Source organism: Dipodomys merriami, unplaced genomic scaffold, assembly GCF_024711535.1.
Source record: "Dipodomys merriami isolate MVZ:Mamm:240054 unplaced genomic scaffold, mDipMer1.0.p SCAF_21, whole genome shotgun sequence".
NCBI lineage: Eukaryota > Metazoa > Chordata > Mammalia > Rodentia > Heteromyidae > Dipodomys > Dipodomys merriami.
In genome coordinates this window covers 6506-29012 of record NW_027203493.1, presented here as the reverse complement: position 1 = coordinate 29012, position 22507 = coordinate 6506, and the positions used below count along the sequence as shown (strand labels likewise).

General features: G+C 39.6%; 1 protein-coding gene across 1 annotated transcript; it reads right to left on the bottom strand.

Annotated features, from left to right (window-relative positions):
- Nucleotides 1–686: 686 nt before the first annotated feature.
- LOC138833777 (steroid transmembrane transporter SLC22A24-like) lies at nt 687–18192 on the bottom strand. The gene is made up of 8 exons (XM_070032070.1): nt 17150–18192; nt 16871–17033; nt 15122–15245; nt 12030–12148; nt 8384–8598; nt 6481–6592; nt 3230–3433; nt 687–1308 (listed from the first exon to the last, which is right to left on the bottom strand). The coding sequence occupies exons 1-8, from the start codon at nt 17262–17264 to the stop codon at nt 1248–1250; spliced, it is 1113 nt and encodes a 370-aa protein (XP_069888171.1). The 5' UTR covers nt 17265–18192; the 3' UTR covers nt 687–1247.
- Between the last annotated feature and the right edge of the window lie 4315 nt (nt 18193–22507).

The following is a 22507-nucleotide window of genomic DNA, read 5'->3' as shown; positions in this document are numbered from 1 at the left end:
AGATCCAGAGACAGATGCAGAGAGACAAGGACACGCAGAGAGACACACAGAGACACACCCATGTAGAGAGAGACACAGACAGCTCCTCGGGCTGTTGGGCCATTTATACGGTAAAGGCAGAGTCTGGCTTCAAAGTTATGGTTTTACTTTCTGAGTTTGCAGGTAGTTCTGCATCCCGAGTTAAGGAGGTCCTTGCTATCTGCATTTTGAGGCAGGAGGTGGCTTACATTTGAAGCACTTTTCTCAGGAAGGCATACATCCTGTCAGACAAGTGTTCTTTCTTGGGGTAAGGAATGCATCCCTCAAGGAAGGGAGGTATTTCCCTCTGACGCAAAGATGGTACTTCTGTGTTTTAAAATTCTATATTTCTCAGTTGCCTTCACCAGGACTCAGTTTCCTTAAGTTATCCTGTCTCATTTTCCCCTAAATGTCTTTATTCCCTTAATTTTAAGGGAATTACATGAAGGAATATCTCCTGTATTTGCTGTTAGCTGACCATCATTATTCCTGAGGTAATTCTGCTACATTTGTATAATCTGGATATGGTACCTTTATCTATTGCATAGCTGGTCAAGACTTTCTCCCATTCTGTCAGTTGTCTCTTGTGTGTTGTAAACACAATGTACAAGGTGTTTGATGCTTTGGTTTTTGTTGGGCTTTTTTTTAAAAAAAGTGGTACCATTTAATTTTATTTATTTATTTATTTTTAGTCTTTCGTGGTGCTTGAACTCTGGACTTGGGCGCTTTCCCTGTGCTCTTCAGCTCAAGGCGAGCACTCTACCACTTGAGCCACAGCGCCACTTCCTTGTTGGGCTTTTATTGTAGTGCCTTTTGAAATCATGACCTCATACTTGCCATGCAAGCTCTCTACCACATGAACCACACTGCTAGATATTTTTCTTTCTTTCTTTTCTAAATAAGGTCTCACATTTATGCCCCAGCCAGCTTAAACCACAGTCGTTTTAATACTTCCCTTCTTCCTGGATGACAGTATATGACAGCACGCACAACTATGCCTATCTTTTGGTAGTTATGATGAGGTCTTTACACACTTTTGCTTGGGCTGACCTCAATATCTGCACTGATTTCCATAGTGAGTGCACTAGTCTACAGTCCCACTAATAGTACAGGAGAGTTCCTCTCCCTCCCCATCCTCATCAGCATTGGTTGCTTGTCTTCTGGATGATTTCATCCCTACTGGAGTGAGCCCTATTTTGGGCTTGTTTGGATCAACTCTCCGGAATTCCTTAAAATTGTGTGATTTTCACGGAAATATCTTCCTTGTTTACTTTTCTTGAAGCAGTTTTGCTGTGAAGTAAAAAAATCGAAACAAAAACAAAATCAGAAGACAAAGAAGATGTAGATTAAGCACATAATTCCTGCATGCCTGAGGACAGTCTCTGCCTGGCACCTTTGTGCCCCAATATTAGAGGGCTTCACACTGGCCTTGACACCAACCCATGCTGAGGGAGATGGTACTGACTGTTTCTTCTTGTAACACTGTCATTTAGACATTTGTGTTTGGAAAAAATCAAATGGAGAACACAAACTATAAGGGATTATAAATTTTTCCTCATTTTAAATTGTGTGTGTGTGTGTGTGTGTGTGTGTGTGTGTGTGTGTGTGTGTATCCTGGGGCATGAACTCAGGGCCTTGGTACTGTACCTGAGCTGCTGTGCTGAAAGCTACTGCTCTACCACTTGGGCCACATATCCATTTTGATTTGTGGTGGTTAAGTGGAGAGAATAGGTCTCTTGGATTTTCCTGCCCAGGCTGGCTTCTAACCATGATGATCCTCAGATTTCAGCCTCCTGAGTGACTAGGACTATAGGTGTGAGCCATAGGTGTGCATCTTATATGTTAGTTTCATATTTCTTAAATTCTTCTTCCTCAAAATTTCCATTGCCTTTGGCAGAAACTTTGGTTAAATCTTATACTATCCAATTATTGAGGAACTTGTTCAACTATGCAAGAAGAGGATTTGTTTGTTTTTTGCCTGGTTTTAATTCCACAATTCTCCTTTGCCTGAAGAAATACCCAGGGTGTGTCTATGTGATAAACTCACACCTTTGCCCATAATATATTGAGCACTGATTGGGCTGATGGGAAATAAAACCAGGGATCTGAGAAGAAGATATTTAATTTTCACCTCATTTCTGAGAAAATATAAGCAATCTATGTTTCTTTCTTTTCTTTTGTAAATATTTTTGGGTCAGTTGTGGGGCTTGAACTCAGAGCCTGGGTTCTGTCCTGATCTCTCTTTTTCTTTTTTGTTTGGGGGGGGGGGTGTGGGGAATCATGTTCTGGTCCTAAACTCTGGGCTTGGACGCTGTCCTTCAGCTCTTCAGCTCAAAGCTAGTGCTCTACCACTTGAGCCACAGCACCACTTCCATTTTTTTCTTTTTTCTTAGGTGGTGCTGAGGAATTGAACCGAGGGCCTCAGGCATGCAAGGCAAGTGCTCTACCAATGAGCCAACTTCCCAGCCCCTGTCCTGATCTCTTTTGCTCAAGGCTAGTCCTCCACCATCTTGAGTCACATTTCCACTTCCAGTGTTTGAGTGGTTAATTAGAGACATGAGCCTCATTATGGGGACATTTGTGCTTGGGCTGGCTTTGAACTGTGATACTCAGATCCTCAGATCTCAGCATCCTGAATTGCTACCTGGCAAATGTGTATTTCTCGTAAAAGCACAGACTATATGACATGTATAAGTTTGACTGAATTGTACCTTTCTACCACTAAACTTACTGGTGTAAGACAGCCTGTGTCAACCTGATGAGATTGATTTGGGAAGAGAAAAGAGGAGGAGGGAGAGTGGAGGAAGGTGACTCTGATCACTATGCATCATTGTATAACAAACAAATCGATGTTAATAAAAAATCAAAAACCAACAGGCAGCCTGTGTGATCTAGAGAGCCTCAGAGGAGTGTTCAAACTCAAGAATGCAATGCCACCCCACAAAATTAAGAAGAGTGAGGGGAGGGGTTGGTGAGAATGCTGAAAGGGATGACATTGATGAAGATTCATCATATCACAAAATACCTTGATAAATGGCAACTCCTTTGTAGAGCTACTTAAGAGTAAGAACAATAACAATAACAAACAGTTTTGTGGATAGGGATGAGGTTGATAATGAATAAGTGACTTGTATACACACAGAATATCCCTGGTCACAGATACAGGACACAGTCCCTGCCTAGTCAGGTGCCCACTGGAGTGTTTACTTACTCATTTTCCACATCCTGGATAGTGTTAGGGAGAGGTCGATTTCTTGTTTCTGGAAGGCAGAGGACTGCAAGGACAGAAAGGATGGGGAAGGCTCCATAGAGAATCCAGGGCAGGTGGGGAGAATACACTGCTAAGGTCATAAAGAGAGGCGCCATCACTGCCCCTACTCTGCCGAAAAGTTCAGTGATTCCTCCAATGGTTGTCCTTAGATTGCGAACAAAATAATAAAGAAAATATTTAAGAACTTTACTTGTATATCTTCTTTTTCTTTTTCACATTGTTTTTTTTTGGATATGGGTCTTGAACTCTGGTACTGGGACGGACATGTCCCTTAGCTCTTCAGCCTAAGGTTAGCGCTCTACCACTTGAGCCACAGTGCCACTTCCTCCTTTTCTTTTTTTAAAGCCTTGATCTTCCTATGTAGACAAGGAGGAGACTGTCCTGACTTGCTCTCACAACTTCTTGGATTTCAGGTATCTGACATCATGCCTGCATCAAGTAAATTTTATTTATTGTCTTCATTTCATTTTGGAAGCAACACAATAAAGTTATTAAACACATAGGCTCTGGCAGCCAGTTGTCAATTGTCACACTTACTGCTAATGATTTAGAACCCTTAGTTTCATTATTCTTCAAATAGGGATACCTACAACACTAAATGAATGATTTAGATGGAGCATCTCTCTCAATATAATAAAGGATATATACTCAACTTACAACCCACAGTTTAACTTTTTCTTCTAGTCCTAGGGCTTGAACTCAGGGTGTGGGTACTGTCCCTGAGCTTTTCTCTGAAGGCCAGTCCTCTACTACTTGAGCCACAGCTCCAGTACTGTCTTTCTTTGGTTAATTGGAGATTAGACTCTTATGAACTCTTGCCTGAGCTGGTTTCAAACTGTGATCTTCAGATTTCAGCCTCCTAAGCAGCTAGGATTACAGGCATGAGCACTTTTGAGAGTCAGCTTTCAATTATTTTTTATTCATTTTCTTTTTTTCTTTTTTTTTCTTTTTTTTTTTTTTTTGGTCCGGTCGTGGGGCCTGAATTCTGGGCCCGCTTGCTGTCTCTCAGCTCTTCAGCTCAAGGCTAGTGCTCTACAATTTGAGCCACAGGGCCACTTCCTGTTTTTTTCTTTTTGCTTATGTAGTGCTGAGGAATCGAACCCAAGGCCTCCTTCAAGCATGCAAGGCAAGCGTTCTACCACTGAGCAACCCTCCCAGCACCTCATTTAATTTTTGTGTCTAGCAACGTGCCATGTCCTTTAATGAAATCATAGTCTTCCCTTTTTTATTCATGTTTTTTGTAAAAAGGAATTAGTATTGTGATAATTCTTATATTATGTGATTTATCCACAATCTACCTTAATCTCATTTACCCTGTTTTATTCTTTCTTATCTTCCCTCTCTCCCTTTTGAAACAATTTTTACACGTTTCACCGTTTTTATTCATTATACACACATAAAGTATTTCAGCCATAATCACCCCCATCTCCTTCTCATTAACGCTTCCAATGTTTGCTGGTTAATTAATGATTATTTATGAGTGAATGATTAATTGGATTGTTTTTTGCTGTTTAATTCTTTGAGATCTTCCTATGCACTGTATATTAATCCTTTATCTGATTAACAGTTTAAATGCATTTTTTTTTTCCATTCTGTTGTCTCTCTGGTCACCTGGTAATCATTTCTTTCACAATTCAGAAGTCTTGTCTCAATTCTTTTTTTTTTTTTTTTGGGGGTCCGGTCTTGGGCCTGAACTCTGGGTCTAGGCACTGTCCCTCAGCTCTTTGGCTCAAGGCTAGCGCTCTACCACTTGAGCCACAGCGCCACTTCCGGCTTTTATCTTTTTGCTTATGTGGTGCTGAGGAATCAAACCAGGGCCTCAGGCATGCAAGGCAAGCACTCTACCACTGAGCCACCTTCCTAGCTCCTTGTCTCAATTCTTGATTCTACTTGCTGATCAATTAGAGTGTTATTCAGAAAGCTATCACCTATGAAAACATCTTTGGTTCTTTGTCTGTGCTTTCTACAATCAGTTTAAAAGTTTCAGGCCATAATTAGTGTCTTGATCCATTTTGTATTAAATTGATTTTTGTAAGGAGTGAGAGATAGTAATGTACTCTGAATTGCTTATATTTATTTATATATTGTTTCTCCAACTATTTGTTAAAGAGGCTATCTTTTTTGAATGTAAGTTTTTCCCCTTTGTTTAAGATCAGATGGCCAGAAGTTGTGTGTTTTTTTTCCTGTGTCTTCTCTTCTCTTCTATCATCTAGCTGTCTACTTTTTTTGTTTGTATGATTTGTTTTTTGTTACTGTGTCTCAATAGTGTATTTTGATGTTGGGAAGTATGACATCTCTAGCAGTGTCCTGTTAGTTCCGGATTGCTTTGGCTAGTTAAGATCTTGTGCAATCTTGTGTAATCTCATGAACCTCAGAATTGACTTTTTTCTATTTGTATAAAATGATATTGGAATTTTGGAACAGCTTGTATTGAAACTAGATTCCCTTCAGTAGTTCACCACCTTATTTATTCTCCTGATTCATGAACATGGGAGATCCATTTTCTTTTTAACTTTATTGGCTTCTTTAAAAAAAAAAATTAGTACCACCCAAGCAGAAGCAGCCACAGACAGTAGTTAGGCTCTGAGATCAAGTCCCAGGACCAGCACCACAAATAAAAGTGATATGGGTCATCTATGAAAAAAATCACGGCTTCTTTCTTAAAATGTATCATTTTTATTGTAGAAGCCTTTCATCTCCTGCGTTGGCTTTACTTGCAGGTGTTTAATTTGTGAGGCGATTGCAAGTGCAACTCTTTTCTTTCTGACCTCATTATTATTGGTAAATAGAAAAACAACTGATTTTTCCTCTTTCCTGGTTGTTGTTGTTGTTGTTGTTTGGTTGTTGGTGGTGGTTTGGGGGCTTGAGCTCAAGGCCTCTATTCCTCAAGCCTACTACTGTAAGGCACAGTTCCACTTCTGATCCTTGACTTTACAGGAAATAACTTTATTTTTTCCTTCTTAGTACAGTGTTGCCTATCAGTTTAAATATATAGCCTTTATTATGTAGAGATATGGTCCTTCTAAATATTTAAATGTTTTATTATTTTTTTGAAACTTGAGAAGTTTTAATTTTTGTCCCCCCAATAAATGTTATTAGTTCAGAAAATCTTCTCTGGAAACACATCAGGTTTGTTTTGTAATTTTTAATTGTTATGTAGCCCAGGATATCTTAAACTTGAGAGACAGTACCTCACTACAGTTGGGATGAGCTCCATATAGTGAATTGAATAGGTTGTGAGGCCAGAGGTATCAGCACCAATTCCCAGAATTGCTAAAACCATGCGCAGGGTCTGCTGAGTTTCTGTAGAGAGGAAGACACATCAGAGGCAGGCATACATGACTAGAGAAATCTGTCTACCCCAAACAATTATGAGAAGTTCTATTGGAGGGATTTGCTAGCAAGAAACATGTGATAAACAAACAGGACCTAGCAGAAACCATGTAACAGATGAGCTAGTGAAAGCAGACTCTAGTATGTTTGGGCTTAAGCACTGAATGAAGGAATGGAAAACATTTGCTGCAACTCTCCCTGCCCATTTGAGTTTTATCAGTCATGGCAGAGGCACGGAAAGTCAGGAAATGCTCTTTTTGTTGTTGTTGTTGTTGTTCAGGATGTGGTAGGAATACATGGATAAAAATCCCAGGCATTAATGACTCATGCCTTCAACAGTTTAGAACTAACAACAGGAGATTATTTCTTGACATAGGACAGGTATTCCAGCAGATGTACTAACAAGAGAACTGGATTCCGTTGGGAGTGAACTTTGTGAAGAAAGCAGGATCTAGATAACAAGCCAGGATTTTAAAATTTTAGCATTAGGACTCCTATGAGAACTCTAGTGCTGTGTTGGGAATCACTGACACAGAAAATGAAAAAAGTTTTGAAGCCTAATAAAAGTAGTCAAAGATATGATTAAAAACGAAGGTACTTTCAGAGGAGAGCCAGCTGGCAGCAGGATATAGAAGGGAGTATACAGTTCTAGCTTCTTCAAATACATTCCTGCCTTGAGAACATGATGGAGGGGACCAATGTAGTCCCCACAATCATCACTTAACGCCATGCAATTAATATAGTAAATTGTGATGGGTGAGTTTCTTCATCTATTTGCTATTTAGGAATATATTATAAAACAAAAACTGGATTATACTGACTGAAGGGGTGACAAATAGAAATGTACTCTTACCTGACTGACACAATCATAACCCCTCTTATATCTCTTTTATAAGAAAAAAAATTAAATACCATACTTAGGTTAGTGTCTTGTCTTTTTCCTGTTGTATTCTTTCTCTCTACCTGAAGGCAAGGGATTTTGTTGTTGTTATTTTTTGTTTTTTGTTTTTGTTTTTCTAAATCTTATTCCAGTGGCCTGGTGTTCCTGGTACATACCTGAAATTCTAGCAATATAGAACGTTGAGATCTGAGGATGGCAGTTCAAAGGCAACCTGGGCAGGAAAGTCCATTAGACCCTTATCACTGATTAACCACCACAATACTGTAAGTGATGCTCCTGCTCAAAGTGGTAGAGTGGTAGTCAAGCCAAAGAGTTTAGAGACAGGAACCAGGCCCTGAGTTCAAGCTCCAGGACTGAATCCCGGCCCCCAACCCCCCAAATCAACAACAACAAAACCCTTCATTCAAATCAATGAGCCTCTTTTTTTAAACTGTTGCATTTAGAATATAACAAAGGAGAGAATGACCAAGATAGAAAGACTTGATAAATTGGAAAAATTAATTCCAGGGAGGGGATTGTGTGTCTTCCTGGGTTAACAATCGCAAGATCTTTGATAACACAATGCATGCAATTAGTTCTAAAGAAATTGTTAGGTATTAGTGGCAATGATGTTTAGATTTATTGTAGATTTGATAAGGACAGCCTCGGGTCCGTATATTGGCTCCTTAAGAACTTTGGCTCAGTAAGAGCCCAAGTTTTGTCAAAAACTGCTGTAGGGACAGCTTCTAAGTCTTCACATTAACTTCATGGGATCCTCTGGTTATCCATGGTGATGCCATTCTTTTGGCCCAGATGAGTAAACCAAAGAAATTTCTGGAAGATAGGAGACATTACTTACTTTTCCCCAACTCATTTCTCACCTGGGGACAAAAAGGTGCTGACCAGAATCGAAAGTCCTGTGAGGAACATGAATAGTATCTGACTTTGTTTTCGGCCCAGATAATTCAATACCAAGAAGGGAACGAATCTGCTGATGAGTGTGACAAGGCCAAAGAGAATCTGGAACAGAAAGATGTTGCTCCCCAGGTGCTGCAGGTTGAGTGTCAGGCCATAGAAGGGTATGGCGAGTGCTATTCTGAAGTTAAAAGAATAAAAACACATTTAAAATGATAGAGCAAATTAATTTCAGATACAAAGGAAAAGAAGATCAGCGAAGCCGGGAGCCGGTGACTCACACCTGTAATCCTAGCTACTCAGGAGGCTGAGCTGTGAGGATCCTGGTTCAAGTCCGTGAGACTCTTATGAAAACCGGAAGTGGCGCTGTGGCTCAAGCTGTAGAGTGTTCACCTTGAGCTTAAGCGCTCAGGGACAGGGCCCAGGCCCAGAGTTTAAGCCCCATGACCGACCAAAAAAAAAAAAAAAAAAAGATCAGTGAATTCCTTGCTTTCCCTGGGGAAATAGTACAAGATTCACAGCAGGTGCACACAAATGTATCAGTAGACATTAGATTTAGGTCCAAATCATTGTGACTCATACTTTCTTGCCTATAATGTATTTTGGTAAAAATTCTTCATGAATTTCAAATTTCTCTGTTTCTTCATCACTACTGACTAACTGACTAGATTCTTCAAAATCACATAAGCAGAAAAAGCTGGGAGTGGCTCTGTGGCTCAAGTGGTAGATTGCTAGCCTTGTGCTAAAGAGCTGAGGTACAATGCCAAGGGCCAGAGTTAGGTTCATGACCGACAAAAAGAAAAAGAGAGAAAGAGAGAGGGGGGTGGCTGAGATCTGAGGTTTAAGGTTCAAAGCTAGCCTGTGCAAAAAGTGTGTGTAACTCAGGCCGAGTGGAGGTATGCCTTAACTGGAAAAGTGTTGGCCTTGAGCAAACAAGCTAAGGGACAATGCCAAGGTCCCAAGTTCCAGCCCCAGGATCAGCAAACACACCCAACATACACATAGGGCATTTTTTTCTTTTTATTAACTTGGAATTTGTTAGGGGAAGCCAAACGTACCTCCTTTGTTAATATACCAGGAGTTCCCACTAGTCATGAAAATCAAAATACTGGTTTCTCAGTAGCCGCCAGGGTCAGGAAATATGAAGTTTATTGAGACCCCAGAAAATGTGGAAAGCCCTGCTGATTGTTGTGGTAAGTTGTTAGATCTGCAGCCCTGTTTGCTTATCAGTAACCCAGATAAGATCAGCCCTGTTTGGTTAACAATAGTAGATCAGCCCTGACATCCATCCCTATCCTGCCCCCAGGAGAAAGAATACCTGCTTGCTTTGTGTGGGCCCCCCAATTTCACTCACCTAATCAAATCAGAATGATAGGTTAGTTATAACAGATAGTATGAGATGGACTCTAACTCCACTGGCCACTGACATAAATATGCACTTCTTTATGTGGGTGTTGTAAACCGTTCGGCCACCTGCCTGTGGCCAGGCTTGACCACATGGATTTTGCCTTTAAAAACCCTAGCTTGTGGGCCATTCAGGGTCAGAGTTTTCATGTGTGCCGCATCCCTGTCCGGTCAGATTTCCTCTTCGGCAGTAAAGTCATCTTTTTACTTGAGGCTATCTCTGAGTAGTGGACTCTTTTCCCCATAACAGAACTCAAGGGCTAACAAAAGCTTTTTTTTTTTTTTTAATAAAGAAGCAAATTAATCTCAGAAAGAGACGGAAAAGTATGGTTATCATTTTTCTTAATGGGATTAAGGTAGAAGAAAAATGATTCAAGGAATGAAAATGTGCTCATTTGGTTGGCTAATTTATGGGTCTATGGATTTATAACATAGATCTTGATGAACACAGAATTTGTGCCTTTTTCATTTTTGTAATGGTGTCTTATGTCAGGCATGAGAACTTGGATTCTGTTACTTGAGCCACAACCCCAGCTCCTTTTTCTTTTTGTTATTTTTCAAAGAGAGTCTTGCTTTTTGCCAGAGCCAGCCAAGACCCAAACCTGGCTGTTTATGCCCCTGCATAGCTGTGATGACACCACCCTTTTCTTCTGATTGGTTGAGATGAGGTCTTGTGAACTTTTTGTCTGAGTTGGCCTTGAACTGAGATCCTCCCAACATCAGCACTTAGAACACTTAGAATCATGTTGTGAGCCTCTGAGCCTCGCTGCAATTTTCTTTATGTAAGTTCTATTTCAATAAAAACTAAAAAGATAAAATGTTCAAATATGTTTCACAGTAGACTACTCCATATGCTAATATGCAGTGCTGAACTTTGTTCTGGAATGTGATTTCCATATTTCTGTAGTTCAGTCTCACTGAGAGATCTCATAAGGTAACCTTAAAAGGTGGTAATTAAACATAAACCCTTTAACATCATTTTTCTTCTCTTATGTATTGATTTGTTGTATATAATGCTGCCACTGTTTTGTTTTGTTTTGTTTTGTTTTTGAGAGTCCTGGGGCCTGAACTCAGGGCCTGCATGTAGTCCCTGAACCTCTTGGTGCTCAAGGCTAGCACTGTACTACTTTAGCCACAGCTACACTATCTGGTATTTTCTTAGTCCTTTAATGGAGATAAGGGTCTTATGGACTTTTCCCACCCTGAGCTGGCTTTGAACTGTGATCCTCACATCTCAGCCTTTTGAGTAGCTAGGATTACAGGCGTGAGCCACCAGTGAAATACCTGACCAATAATTTACCTGAGACCTCATTTTATTCTGGAATTTAGCCTCTGACTTACTGCAATCCAAAAGCCAGAAAATTCCACAGAAAGCTAAGTAGAAACAGTCCTTGGAAAACTACAGATGATGCTTACCTAAGATAAGCCAAATTGCCTGAGATTCCAGACAGCACCCCACCTAGAAATAGTGACCAATATCTAACCAGAAAGTCCTACAGTTCTGCATGTACTCCCTTGCACCACCCTGTGACTTTAGCCATTAATTTTTTTTTTTTTTTTGGTACAGTTGTGGGGCCTGAACTCTGGGCCTGGATGCTGTCCCTCAGCTCTTCATTTCAAGGCTAGCGCTCTACCACTTGAGCCACAGCGCCACCTCTGGCTTTTTTCTTTTTCCTTATGTGTTGCTGAGGAATCGAACCCAGGGCCTCATACATGCAAGGCAAGTGGTATACCACTGAGCCACCTTCTCAGCCCTTTAAGCAATAATTTTAAAGCGCATCAACATCTCGATCCGACCAATAACTCTTTCTAAATTCCTTCCAGCCATTGGACCCACGAACCATGTATTAGAGATGTTTTATGATTTTCCCGGGGTGTGTGTTGAGTTGTCAAGGAATGATATGATGAGTGCAAAGCCCCAGCCTTCCCCAAAGAGTGTATAAAACGGCTGCAAACCCCAGGCTCGGGCCTCTCAGCGTCACCAGTTGTTTGTTGTGTGTGCAGAGGACAGAGCTAGCTTGCAGCAAATACCTCGCTGCTGATTACATCGATCTTGGTCTCTGGTAGTCTTTATGAGGGTCCTGAACTCAAGCACTATCCCAGTCCCTGGCCTGCTGTTGCTATTGTTTTTGAAAGAATAAATGTAGTTCCTCTCTAATAAGATATTGGAGGTAAAACATGTTGATAAATTTATTTAAAGGAACATACCTGATAAAACTCAGGCAGCAGCTTCTCATACACAGCCTGGGTGCATGGAACAACTGAAAAATGGATATTTTTGCCTTGGCGTTGTCCTCAAAATCCTCCTGCAGGTTGGATTTCACAAACTTGGACAACAAAAGTCAAAAGCATTCATGAGATGTCAATAATGTGCCAATTATATTGTTAAATACTAGAAGATGAAACACATGTGGTATGTTGTATCTTCAAGGAAAACTACAGAGTAGGGACTTGGGCAGAACCCAGTTTGGGTTCTTCCCAGGTGGGAAGAACCATGAAAGATTCAGGAAGAGGGGAATTAGATAAGATTAAAGCCTGTTTAAATACTGAGGCAACAACCAGTAAAGAACCTTGACATTTAAAAAGGTATGGGTGTGTGTGTGTGTGTCTGTTGGTCCTATGGCTTGAAGTCAGGGCCTGGGTGCTGTCCCTGAGCTGCTTTTGCTCAAGGCTAGCACTCTACCACTTGACCATAGCAACTCTTTTGCCTTCCTCTGTTTTTTTTTTCTTTTTAAATTTTTTTTTTTGGGGTCCGGTTTTGGGGCCTGAACTCTGGTCCTGGGTACTGTCTTTCAGCTCTTCAGCTCAAGGTTAGAGCTCTACCACTTGAGCCACAGCATCACTTCCGGCTTTTTTTCTTTTTGCTTATGTAGTGCTGAGGAATCAAACCCAGTGCTTCATGCATGCAAGGCAAAGGCTCTACCACTGAGCTACCTTCCCAGCCCTCTTTGCCTTCTTCTGTGTAATCTTTTGGAGATAAGAACCTCAAGCAGCCTTTGAGTCTTGATCCCAAGTTCTCAGCTTCCTGAGTAGGTAGGATTACAGGGGTGAGGCAGATATGACTGGCTTGTGTTTATTATTTTTATAACAGTTTATTCATTTTCTATATTAGGACTGTGGAGAGTTAATACTGGATATGACAGACTGTTCTATCAGCGAGTTAGTATTTTAGATTTTCCAAGTAAAGACACAAAATACAAAATGAGGAAGTGTCGCTGAAATGTTCCTTGGGACACTATTTAGTAATACTGTTTATTTCAAATGTTATCTATCATTAATGACAGATGTGAAGAATTCAGAGCTCAGATTGAAAGGCAAGAGTTTGTTGCTGAGGACCAGTATGCTACAATTTTCCAAGCCTTCAAAACTACAATAGGAATTTCTAACCTTTGCCTAGCTGGATTCAGCTAGGCTCTGGATTCCTTTGTATGTTACCTCTCCCTTTTGAACAAAAACAATACAGTATTTCCACAGTGCTCATATAATCATTGCATATTGGATGAGTTTGGGACAGGTGGACTTTTTTTTTACTCTGTAGCTTCACAGATTTATATAGAAAGATTCTATAATCAGAGAACAATGCTTAAGTAGTCCCATGCACATTTACACCTCATTAAAATGTTAAGATTCTGTGGGCTAGAGGTGGAGATCATTTTCGTAGCATGTAAGAGGCCCTTAATTTAGTACCAGCACTAGGAAAAATAAATTCTGAACTTTGAGCATATGTTGGTTGTAATGAAAGGAAACTTTTGGAGACAGTGCTATTTCATATAGCAGAGGGATGACATTACTTTGATTGGGAACATAAAACCTTTGTGTCTTCCTTGGTTAGCGTTTTCTTATGTGGCATTTGCTGTCTTTCAGAGCAGCCTGTGGACACGTTTCTCCGCAGTGCCACTGCCGCCCAGTTTGGTGATGTGTCAAAGGCCTCCTCCAGCTCTTATCACCTTAGTCCTTTCTAGACCATTAATGCTGGCTGAACACTTTCTGGTTTTCTCACCAATGCCTGGCACATAGACTGGATTAGCACCGATTTTGTATTAGACTGTCTCTCAATTTTTCTGCCCTATTTTAAAATGTTTCTTGCAGAGAGATGCTGTGAAGTTAATTCCGTCAGTAATATCCAACATTGTGCTGACACACTTTATGTATTCAAAGGTATTTATTTAATTCTTTCTTTAGTTAAGCTGCTCCTGGGACTTGAACTCAGGGGCTAGGCATTGCCCTTGAGCTTTTGTGTTCATGGCTGCCACTGTGCCACTTGAGTCATAACATCACTTCCAGCTTTTGGGTGGTTAATTGGAGATATGGGCCTCACAATCATTCCTTCCTGGGCTAGCTTTGTGGCTCGATCCTCACATCTACGCGTCCAGAGTAGGTAGGATTATAGGCATGAGTCACTAGGGCCCTGCTACAAAGATTTTAAAATGAGTCAGTAAAATGTATGTATGAGTGAGCCAGCTATATTAGGAACTAGGTTCTAGAAATATGGAGAAAAACAAATAAGAAAAACATCAACAAACCCCAAACCAAGAAAAGAAATACCAAAAAAAAAAAAGATTTTCAAAGAACTTTTCTACATAGGCAACATCTTAGTACTCTCTGATATTGACAGTGTAAATGTCAGAGAAAGAAGGACTTTTATATAATTACTGCCAAAGCACTTGGATTAGAGCAAGAGTTCCTATTTGTTGCCTACTAAGCATTTAATCTTTGAATGAAATGCATGGAAGTTAAAATGATATTTAATGTTTTCCCTAAAGTGAACCATGATTTATTGAACTAGTGAGAAAGGGTTACTGCTTCCTTGCCCATATGTGTGTCGTTTGTGGGAAATTGCTCTTTTATTCAAACAATGATGTGATTTCTGACAAAAGATAGACACATTTTTTATTTGGTACTTCTTTCTCTACACAATAATAAGACTGTGGGGGAACTAATTCGGTGATGTGCAAGTGTCACTTAGAAGCAGCGTGCTCAGGAGGCTGAGAACAGAAGATCCCAGTTCAATGCCAGCCTTGGCAGGAAAGTTCCCAAGACTCATATCTCTAATCAATCAACAGAAAACCGGATGTAGCATGGTGGCTCAAAGTGATAGAGTGGTTGCCTTGGTCGAAAAAGCTCAGGGTCAGTATCCAGGCGGTGACTTCAAGCCCCATGACCGAAAAAAACAAAAAACAAAAACAAAGAAACTTCTCACTTAGAAAATTCTAATTTGGGATATGCCTAAAGGACCCAGAATAGTAGGATTGTGAGTTCAAATCATCTATTCCCAGTAATCAGCCCCCTTCTCAGATCACCTCAATGCTCAGGGTCTCCCAAGCATTCTTCTTTCCATTTATACGTGCAACTCTTCTAAGTTCCTCTAAGCCCTTTTCTAGCTGATTGCTAAAAACCAGCCACCAAGCAGACTCTACCAGCATCCTGAAAAAGAAGACAGCAGAGCTACAGTAAACATCTAACTGCTTATTTTACACATAACTTTAATCTGAAATATCTTTTCCTGTCCATTTCATATAGAGTTTGTACATCATAGTAGAGTCATTTCTGATTAAATCTGCCTTCTCTGGTGGACTTACAGGAAGGGTATCTAAGTGTTTGTTTGTTGAAAGTAATTATAGACAACAAGGAGGAATGAACAAATAGTCTGAGTATCCATTGACATTCCAATGGTTAATATCCCTATATGATCTACATGCCATATAATTAATCTCTGTAGATAGTTTATTCAGTGATTTTATACACAGTAAAATTCTTCACACTGGGAACATGTGCTCACACTTCTAATTATAGCTACTCAGGAGGCTGAGATCTGGGGATCACACTTTCAAGCCAGTCTGGGCAACAATGTACATGAAAATTTTATTCCACAGTATGATCAAAAACCAGTATGAAAGTTGCTGGCTAAAGTCTTAGAGTTTGCTCATTTTATCACTTTTGATGAAAACGTAAAAAGTACAAAGCATTAAGTAATTAAAGAAGATAGCAAAAGATGGAAAGACCTCGCATGCTTATATACTACTGAAACTGTCTACTGATTCAATGCAGCCCCCATCAGAATTCTACTGACAGGCCTTGCGTAAATAGAAAAGGCAATCTTAAAACTGATAGAGAAGTGCAACAGACTCTGCCGAGTCAAAGCATTCCTGGACAAAAAAAGCAATGCTGGAGGTATCACAATATTCGGCTTCAAATTGTGCTACAAAGCCAGAGTAATGAATCATCATGGTAATGGTAGGAAAAAAAGATACGTATTCCAATGGAATAGAATATAAGTCCTAGAAATAATATCACAGAGTGGCATATTATTACTCAAAAAGATAAACAAATTTATGTTTTTTATAGAAAATGGATGGAACTGGAGATCAAGTTAAGTGAAAAAAACCAGACTCTGAAAGACACATATCATGTACTCTTCTCTGCAAATCTGTACTTAAATATATTCTATATTATATGGCACTTGTATGTTATGAGTGTAAAAGGGGCTCTAATGCTGGGGAGCCACAGAAATACAGGGAGATTTAAGTCAGTAGTTGATGGGGGTGGAGTGCAAATATAACTTCATTCTGTAAAAAACAGCAGAGTTAAGCCTGTTAAACGAGTTAAAAGTATATTTTGAAAAGGAGGGGGAGATGGCATTGGAAAAGCGATTAGAAGGTGTGAATATGGTCAAAGTCCAGTGTGAATATGGTCAAAGTACATTATTTACATGCTAATAGAAGGTGTGAATATTGTCAAAGTACATTATTTACATGTGTGGAAATAGCTCCCTCAGACCCCTCTTATTCCAAGGAATATATGCTTTAAAACGAGATTAAAAAAAGATTCCATAATAATTCTGTGGTTAAGATAGAAAAGCGCTCACTCCACAGCTGCAGCCTCCTCGCAGAGTACATTCTGTTCTCCTTTGTATCTCAGTAGCACAGTGGTGACTGTGGGTGAGGTGACAGGATCATTCAAAGAATACACAGATCCCAAGTGTCAGGTCCTCCCTCTAAGCCTCTATTTCCCCTTTCATTAGAGTTAAAGGCCACACATATTGTCCATACCTTGATAACACGCAGCAGACCAACAGAGGTATGGATAATATCAGCTGCAGTGTGGTCCAACTTCGAAAGAAAAAAGCCAGTCCTCCCAGCAGCATCTGCCCAGTACTGTAGGAAGTAAACATTGCTAACAAAGCTTGGGATTGAGGTCTTGTCCACTCTATAACTGGAAGAAAACACACTTGTAATCATAGTTGTGTGGTTATAATCATTTTTTCCAAGTCATGTCTTCAAGACATTTCTAGTCAAGAAGGAAATGAAAGGATCAAATGACTTACTTACTGAGAACAGAAGAGTTTGCTAAAATAGGCATGACAGATAACCCAGCTAAGAATCGCAGGGAACAGTAAACAATGAAGGTGGGAGCAAAGGCTGCACAGGTGTCACCGATGGCCATTTGGAACAAACACCACCTGAAGATGGTTTTCCGCCCAAACCTAAGAAATATTGGACTATGTGAGATAATTCAAGACCAAAAACAATAACACTAAAAACAGCCAAAGATATCACATCATGAAATTTAAGGTAGATCTTGAATCTTTCTACAAAGATTTTAGGTATCATCGATTTGAAATGTGCTATTCTTTAAATTAAATATTAAATATTAATCAATGCTAAATATTATTTCTACATTATACTTGAGATTTGTTGCAATTTCTATATTAGCCAACAGCTGAAATGGAAGAAGCTGAGCAATTTGCCAATGAATGTGATATCCAAAGTCTCTCAGTGAGGACACGCAAAGTCACCATAAGAACTCTGGTGCCATGTCAAGCCATATAAAAAAAGAAGATAACATCTGAGATTTTGTCAGAAGTGTTCATTAGTAGACACATATTTGGGATGACAGGTTTGTGTGTTATGCTTAGAGTCCTGAGGAGTGAAATCAAGAAAGTTCTGCTATCTTTATTAGTGTCTGTGCACTGTCAAAGTGGAAGTCCAACTTGTTTGACAGACAGAATGGGAAGACAATCCATCAAAGTTTTATATAGATAGCTTAACAACCATTCTCAGCTGTGTCTTGCAAAGTCTGTTTCAGCATGAACAGTAGACAACTCAGAAACCTCCTCTCCCTTCAGGAGTGGATAGAAAGTTCACAGAAGAGAGAATAAGGCTCAAAGAAGATTTAAACCATCTAAATAGACCCATATCAAGCAATGAAACAATAAGAGATCTCCCATACATGAAAAGCTCATGACCAGATGGATTCACAGTCGAATTCTATAAGGTCTTCAAAGCAGAACTGACACCAGTATTCCTCAAACTTTTCTATGAAATTGAAAGCAAATGTTCACTCCTAAACTCATTGTATGAAGCCAGCATAACCCTCAATCTCAAAAGCAAACAAGGACTTATCAGAAAAAGATAGAGAGAGAGAAAGAACTATAAATCTGTTTTTGATGAACATTGATGCAGAACTTCTCACCAAAATTCTGGCCAATCACTTCAACAACTCATCAAAATACATACATAATTAGGAAACAGTATTTACTCCAGGGATGCAAAGCTGGTTCAATATTTCCAAGTCAATTGTTATAATCATCACATCAATAGGAGTAAGGTCAGGAACCACATGATCATTTCAATAGATGCAGGAACCTCATAAAAGAAACCCCAAACTTCCAAAAATCAACGATGAATTAATAAATGGGCAAAAGAACTGAACAGACACTTCCCAAAAGGAGTACAAAATAGCCATGTGCTGGTGGCTGTAGTCCTACCTATTCAGGAGGCTGATATATGAGGATCATGGGCAGAAAAGATCGTTAGACTCTGAGATCCAATTAACCATCCTCTCCCCTATTAAACCCACTCCCCAAAAAACCCAGGAAGTAGATTTGTGGCTCAAAGTGGTATAGTGCTACCCATGAGCAGAAGAACTCAGAGACAGCACTAAGGCCCTAGGTTCACAGTCCATGATTGACAACCCCTCCCCCCAAAACAGAAGAACTACAAATGGCCAATCAATACATAAAGAAATACTAACTCTGGTGACAAAGAAATGGTCATTGAAACAATACTTGAATTCACCTCACTCTAGGAAGAATAGTCATCTTCAAAAACGTAAGCAAGTAATGGAGGCAAGGATTTTTTGGGGTAAAGCACAATTTTTTATACACTACTTTTGGACCATAAACAAATGTGAGCACTGAATAAACCAGTATAGATGTTCTTTAACAAACTGCAAAAAAAAAAAAACAAAAAAAAAAAAACAAAAAAAAAACAAACTACCATGCAATCTAGTGCTACCACTCTTGGACATTTGTTCTAAAGGATGTGTATCAGACTATTGTGGGGACGCCTATATGCTCATATTCATGGAAGCACTATTCACAAGGGTCAAGCTATCAATACTACTCACAGGCCATGAATGAATCAAGAAAATGTATGTATCATGAATATTATTAAGCTAAGAAAAAGAATGAAATTACATCATTTCAGAGAGGTTGATGGAACTGGAGATCATCATATGAAATGAAATAAGCCAGGTTTAAGAGTACAAAGTTCACATGTTTTCTCTCATATGTACATGCTAGACCTAAAATAAGCATATATAAACACATATAAGATACACATGTTATATATAGTAATTCTATTCATCGAAATTATATAAGATTGTATTATTATATATAACAGTATTATAATACTAATGTACATTATATACTGCAGTACTATAATATATAATGTTATCTAATAATATAATCATACATACAATATAACATTTTATCGTGTATATATAAAATCATTAAACTGTGGTGATGGATATATAAAATCCCATGGTGAAGTCCCTTTAACAATTAAAAAGCATTTCAATAAAAGTGAGTATTAGAAGATGGAACATGACTGTCTGGGGTGTGGGCACTCGTAGGAAGAAACTGAACAGAGGTTAAAGGATGGTGAATAGGATCAAAATACTTTCTATACAGAGGTGGAATGGAACTATCAATATCGGTTGTTGCAAGTGCTTTAGAGAGGGAGAGAGGGAGGGATGAAGAGTGATACATGGAGTTATTCTAATCAAGATACATCATATGCATAAATGGACATGTCAAAATGAAATCTAGTACGAGTAAGAGATGTTACTAAGAGGCTACTAGGAGATGTAAGAATGCATAAATAAGGAGATAGAGGCAAGATGGCAGATTGCTGAGAGGAAAGTCAGTGTCTCTCCTCACTGACAGAAGGTCCAGAGCTCAAGTAGGAAAAGCAAGCTGAAGTAGGGACACCACGCATAGTCCAGTAGAAATAAATACTATGGAATCTTAAGCCTGTGAAATTGAGGTGGGGTAGTGGGGGAGAGAAAACCTGACTTAAAGGAATCCAAGAGCCCTGTGGCGGGGGTTCAGGCCTGTATTCCTAGAAGCTCAGGAGACTACGCCAGCACGGCCACTATGAAAGTCTATGAGATTCTCATCTCCAATGTTGGGAGTGGAAGTGTGACTCAAGTAGTAGAATGCCTACCTTGAGAGAAAAAAAACTAAGAGAAGGGACGGTGCCCTTCCCTTGAACTTTTTCAAGTCCCAGGACTGGCACACACACATGCATGCACTCCCCCACCCCTACCACCCCAAACAGAAAAATAAAAACCAGTCTCAGAAAGACAAATATCACATGCTTGGTTCTCCTTCCTTCCCTCCCTCCTTTCCTCCTCCCTCTGTCTTCCCTTCTTTTCACACCCTTCCCTTCCTTTCCTTTCTTGCCAGCATTGGGCTTGAACTCAGAGACTGATTAATCTCCCTTAGCTTTTTGCTCAAAGCTAGCACCCTATCATTTGAGCCACAGCTTCACACCAGCTTTTTACAGGTTCATTGGAGGTAAGTGTCTATGGACTTTCCTTCCCAGGCTGGGGTACAGCTTTGATCCTCAGATCTCAGTCTCTTGAGTAGCTAGGAGTATGAGTCACCATACCTGGCTTTCAATGTCTTTCTTTTAGGTTTTATAGCTTTCATTGTAGAGGTCTTTAACTTCTTTGGTCAAGTTTAATCCTAAATATTTTAGTTTGAGAAAGCCATTGAGAATGAAATTGGTCTTTTGGCTTTTTTCGTAGATGGCTTATTGTTGTTACATAGAAAAGATACTCGTTTTTTATTTTGTAATTGTGAATACATCAGTTCATCAGATCCCACTATTGTCTAAGTTTGTACAATACAAATTAAAATTTCTCTAAATGTCTTCTTTTTTTGTGTTTCTTTTTAATTGTGAAAGTACTGTACAGAGGGGTTACAATTACATGGGCAAGATAATGAGCACATTTCTTATCAAGCATTGTAGCCTCCTCCTTTGTTTCCCCTTCCCATCTCTTCGTATCCTCCCTTCCCCCTCCCTGTTCCCCCCACCAAAGTTGTAAAGTTGGTTTTGCTACATAACGACTTGTACATCTCATAGTTGCAATGGGTCCTCCTGTATCATTGTTTGAAAATTTTGTTTTTTCCCTTCCCCTCCACATATACCAACATCATATATAGTAAAAGCGGGGGTTATAGCATGGGTGAGGGACATACAAGGCAACAAAGATATAATCTTATAAATATGTTAGAAACAACTGCATGAAAGATCTCTCTCTCTCTCTCTCTCTCTCTCTCTCTCTCTCTCTCTCTCTCTCTTTTTTTTTTTGGTCATTGGTGAGGCTTGAGCTCTGGACCTGGGAGCTGTCCCTGAACAATTCAGCTCAAGGCTCATGCTCTACCACTTGAGCCATAGCACCACTTCTAGTTTTCTGGTGTTTTTTTAAAACTGTAATTAAGTGATTACATAATTTCCCAAATTTCACAGTATTGTGGGATAATGATGCTCATTTAAAGGCACAAACTCATTCTAACTTTCTTGGAGCAAATTGTCTATCATGGTCTATAACATATAATGGTGTACACATATACACCATACATGTGATCAGCAGCATGGGGTTATTTAGTAGTGGTTTGACCAGATGTGTGGAAGTTCTTTGTTTCTTAAGTCCTGTTAATTTTGGTGTATCACCTAACATTTTGGATTTAACATCCAGTTATCAGGGAGACCATGTACCGTTTGTCTCATTGCTTTTGACTTACCTCGCTCAACATGATTTCTTCTAGCTCCATCCATTTCCCTGCAAATGCCATTATTTTGTCATTTCTAATGGCTGCATAATATTCCATTGTGTATAGATACCACAATTTTTGGATGCATTCATCTGTGGTGGGGCATCTGGGTTGTTTCCATATCCTAGCTATTGTGAACAGTGCTGCAATAAACATGGAGGTGCATGTGTCCTTGTATGTTGGTTCCTGTTGTTCAGGATAGATGCCTAGAAGTGGTATTACTGGCTAATAAGGGAAGTCAATCTTTAGCTTTCTGAGGACCCTCCAGACTGCTTTCCAAAGTGGTTGTATAAGTGTACATTCCCACCAGCAGTGTAATAGGGTTCGTCTTTCTCCGCATCCCCTCCTGCATTTGTCGTTGGCTGACTTGTGGATGTGGGACATTCTGATTGGGGTAAGGTGGTATCTCAGGGTTGTCTTTATTTGCATTTCCTTCACAGCCAGGGATGGTGAACATTTCCTCATGTGTTTCTTTGCCATTTTTATTTCTTTATCTGAGAAGTCCCTCTTTAGTTCCGTTGCCCATTTTGTAATTGGTTTGTTAGGTTTGGGAGGGATTAGT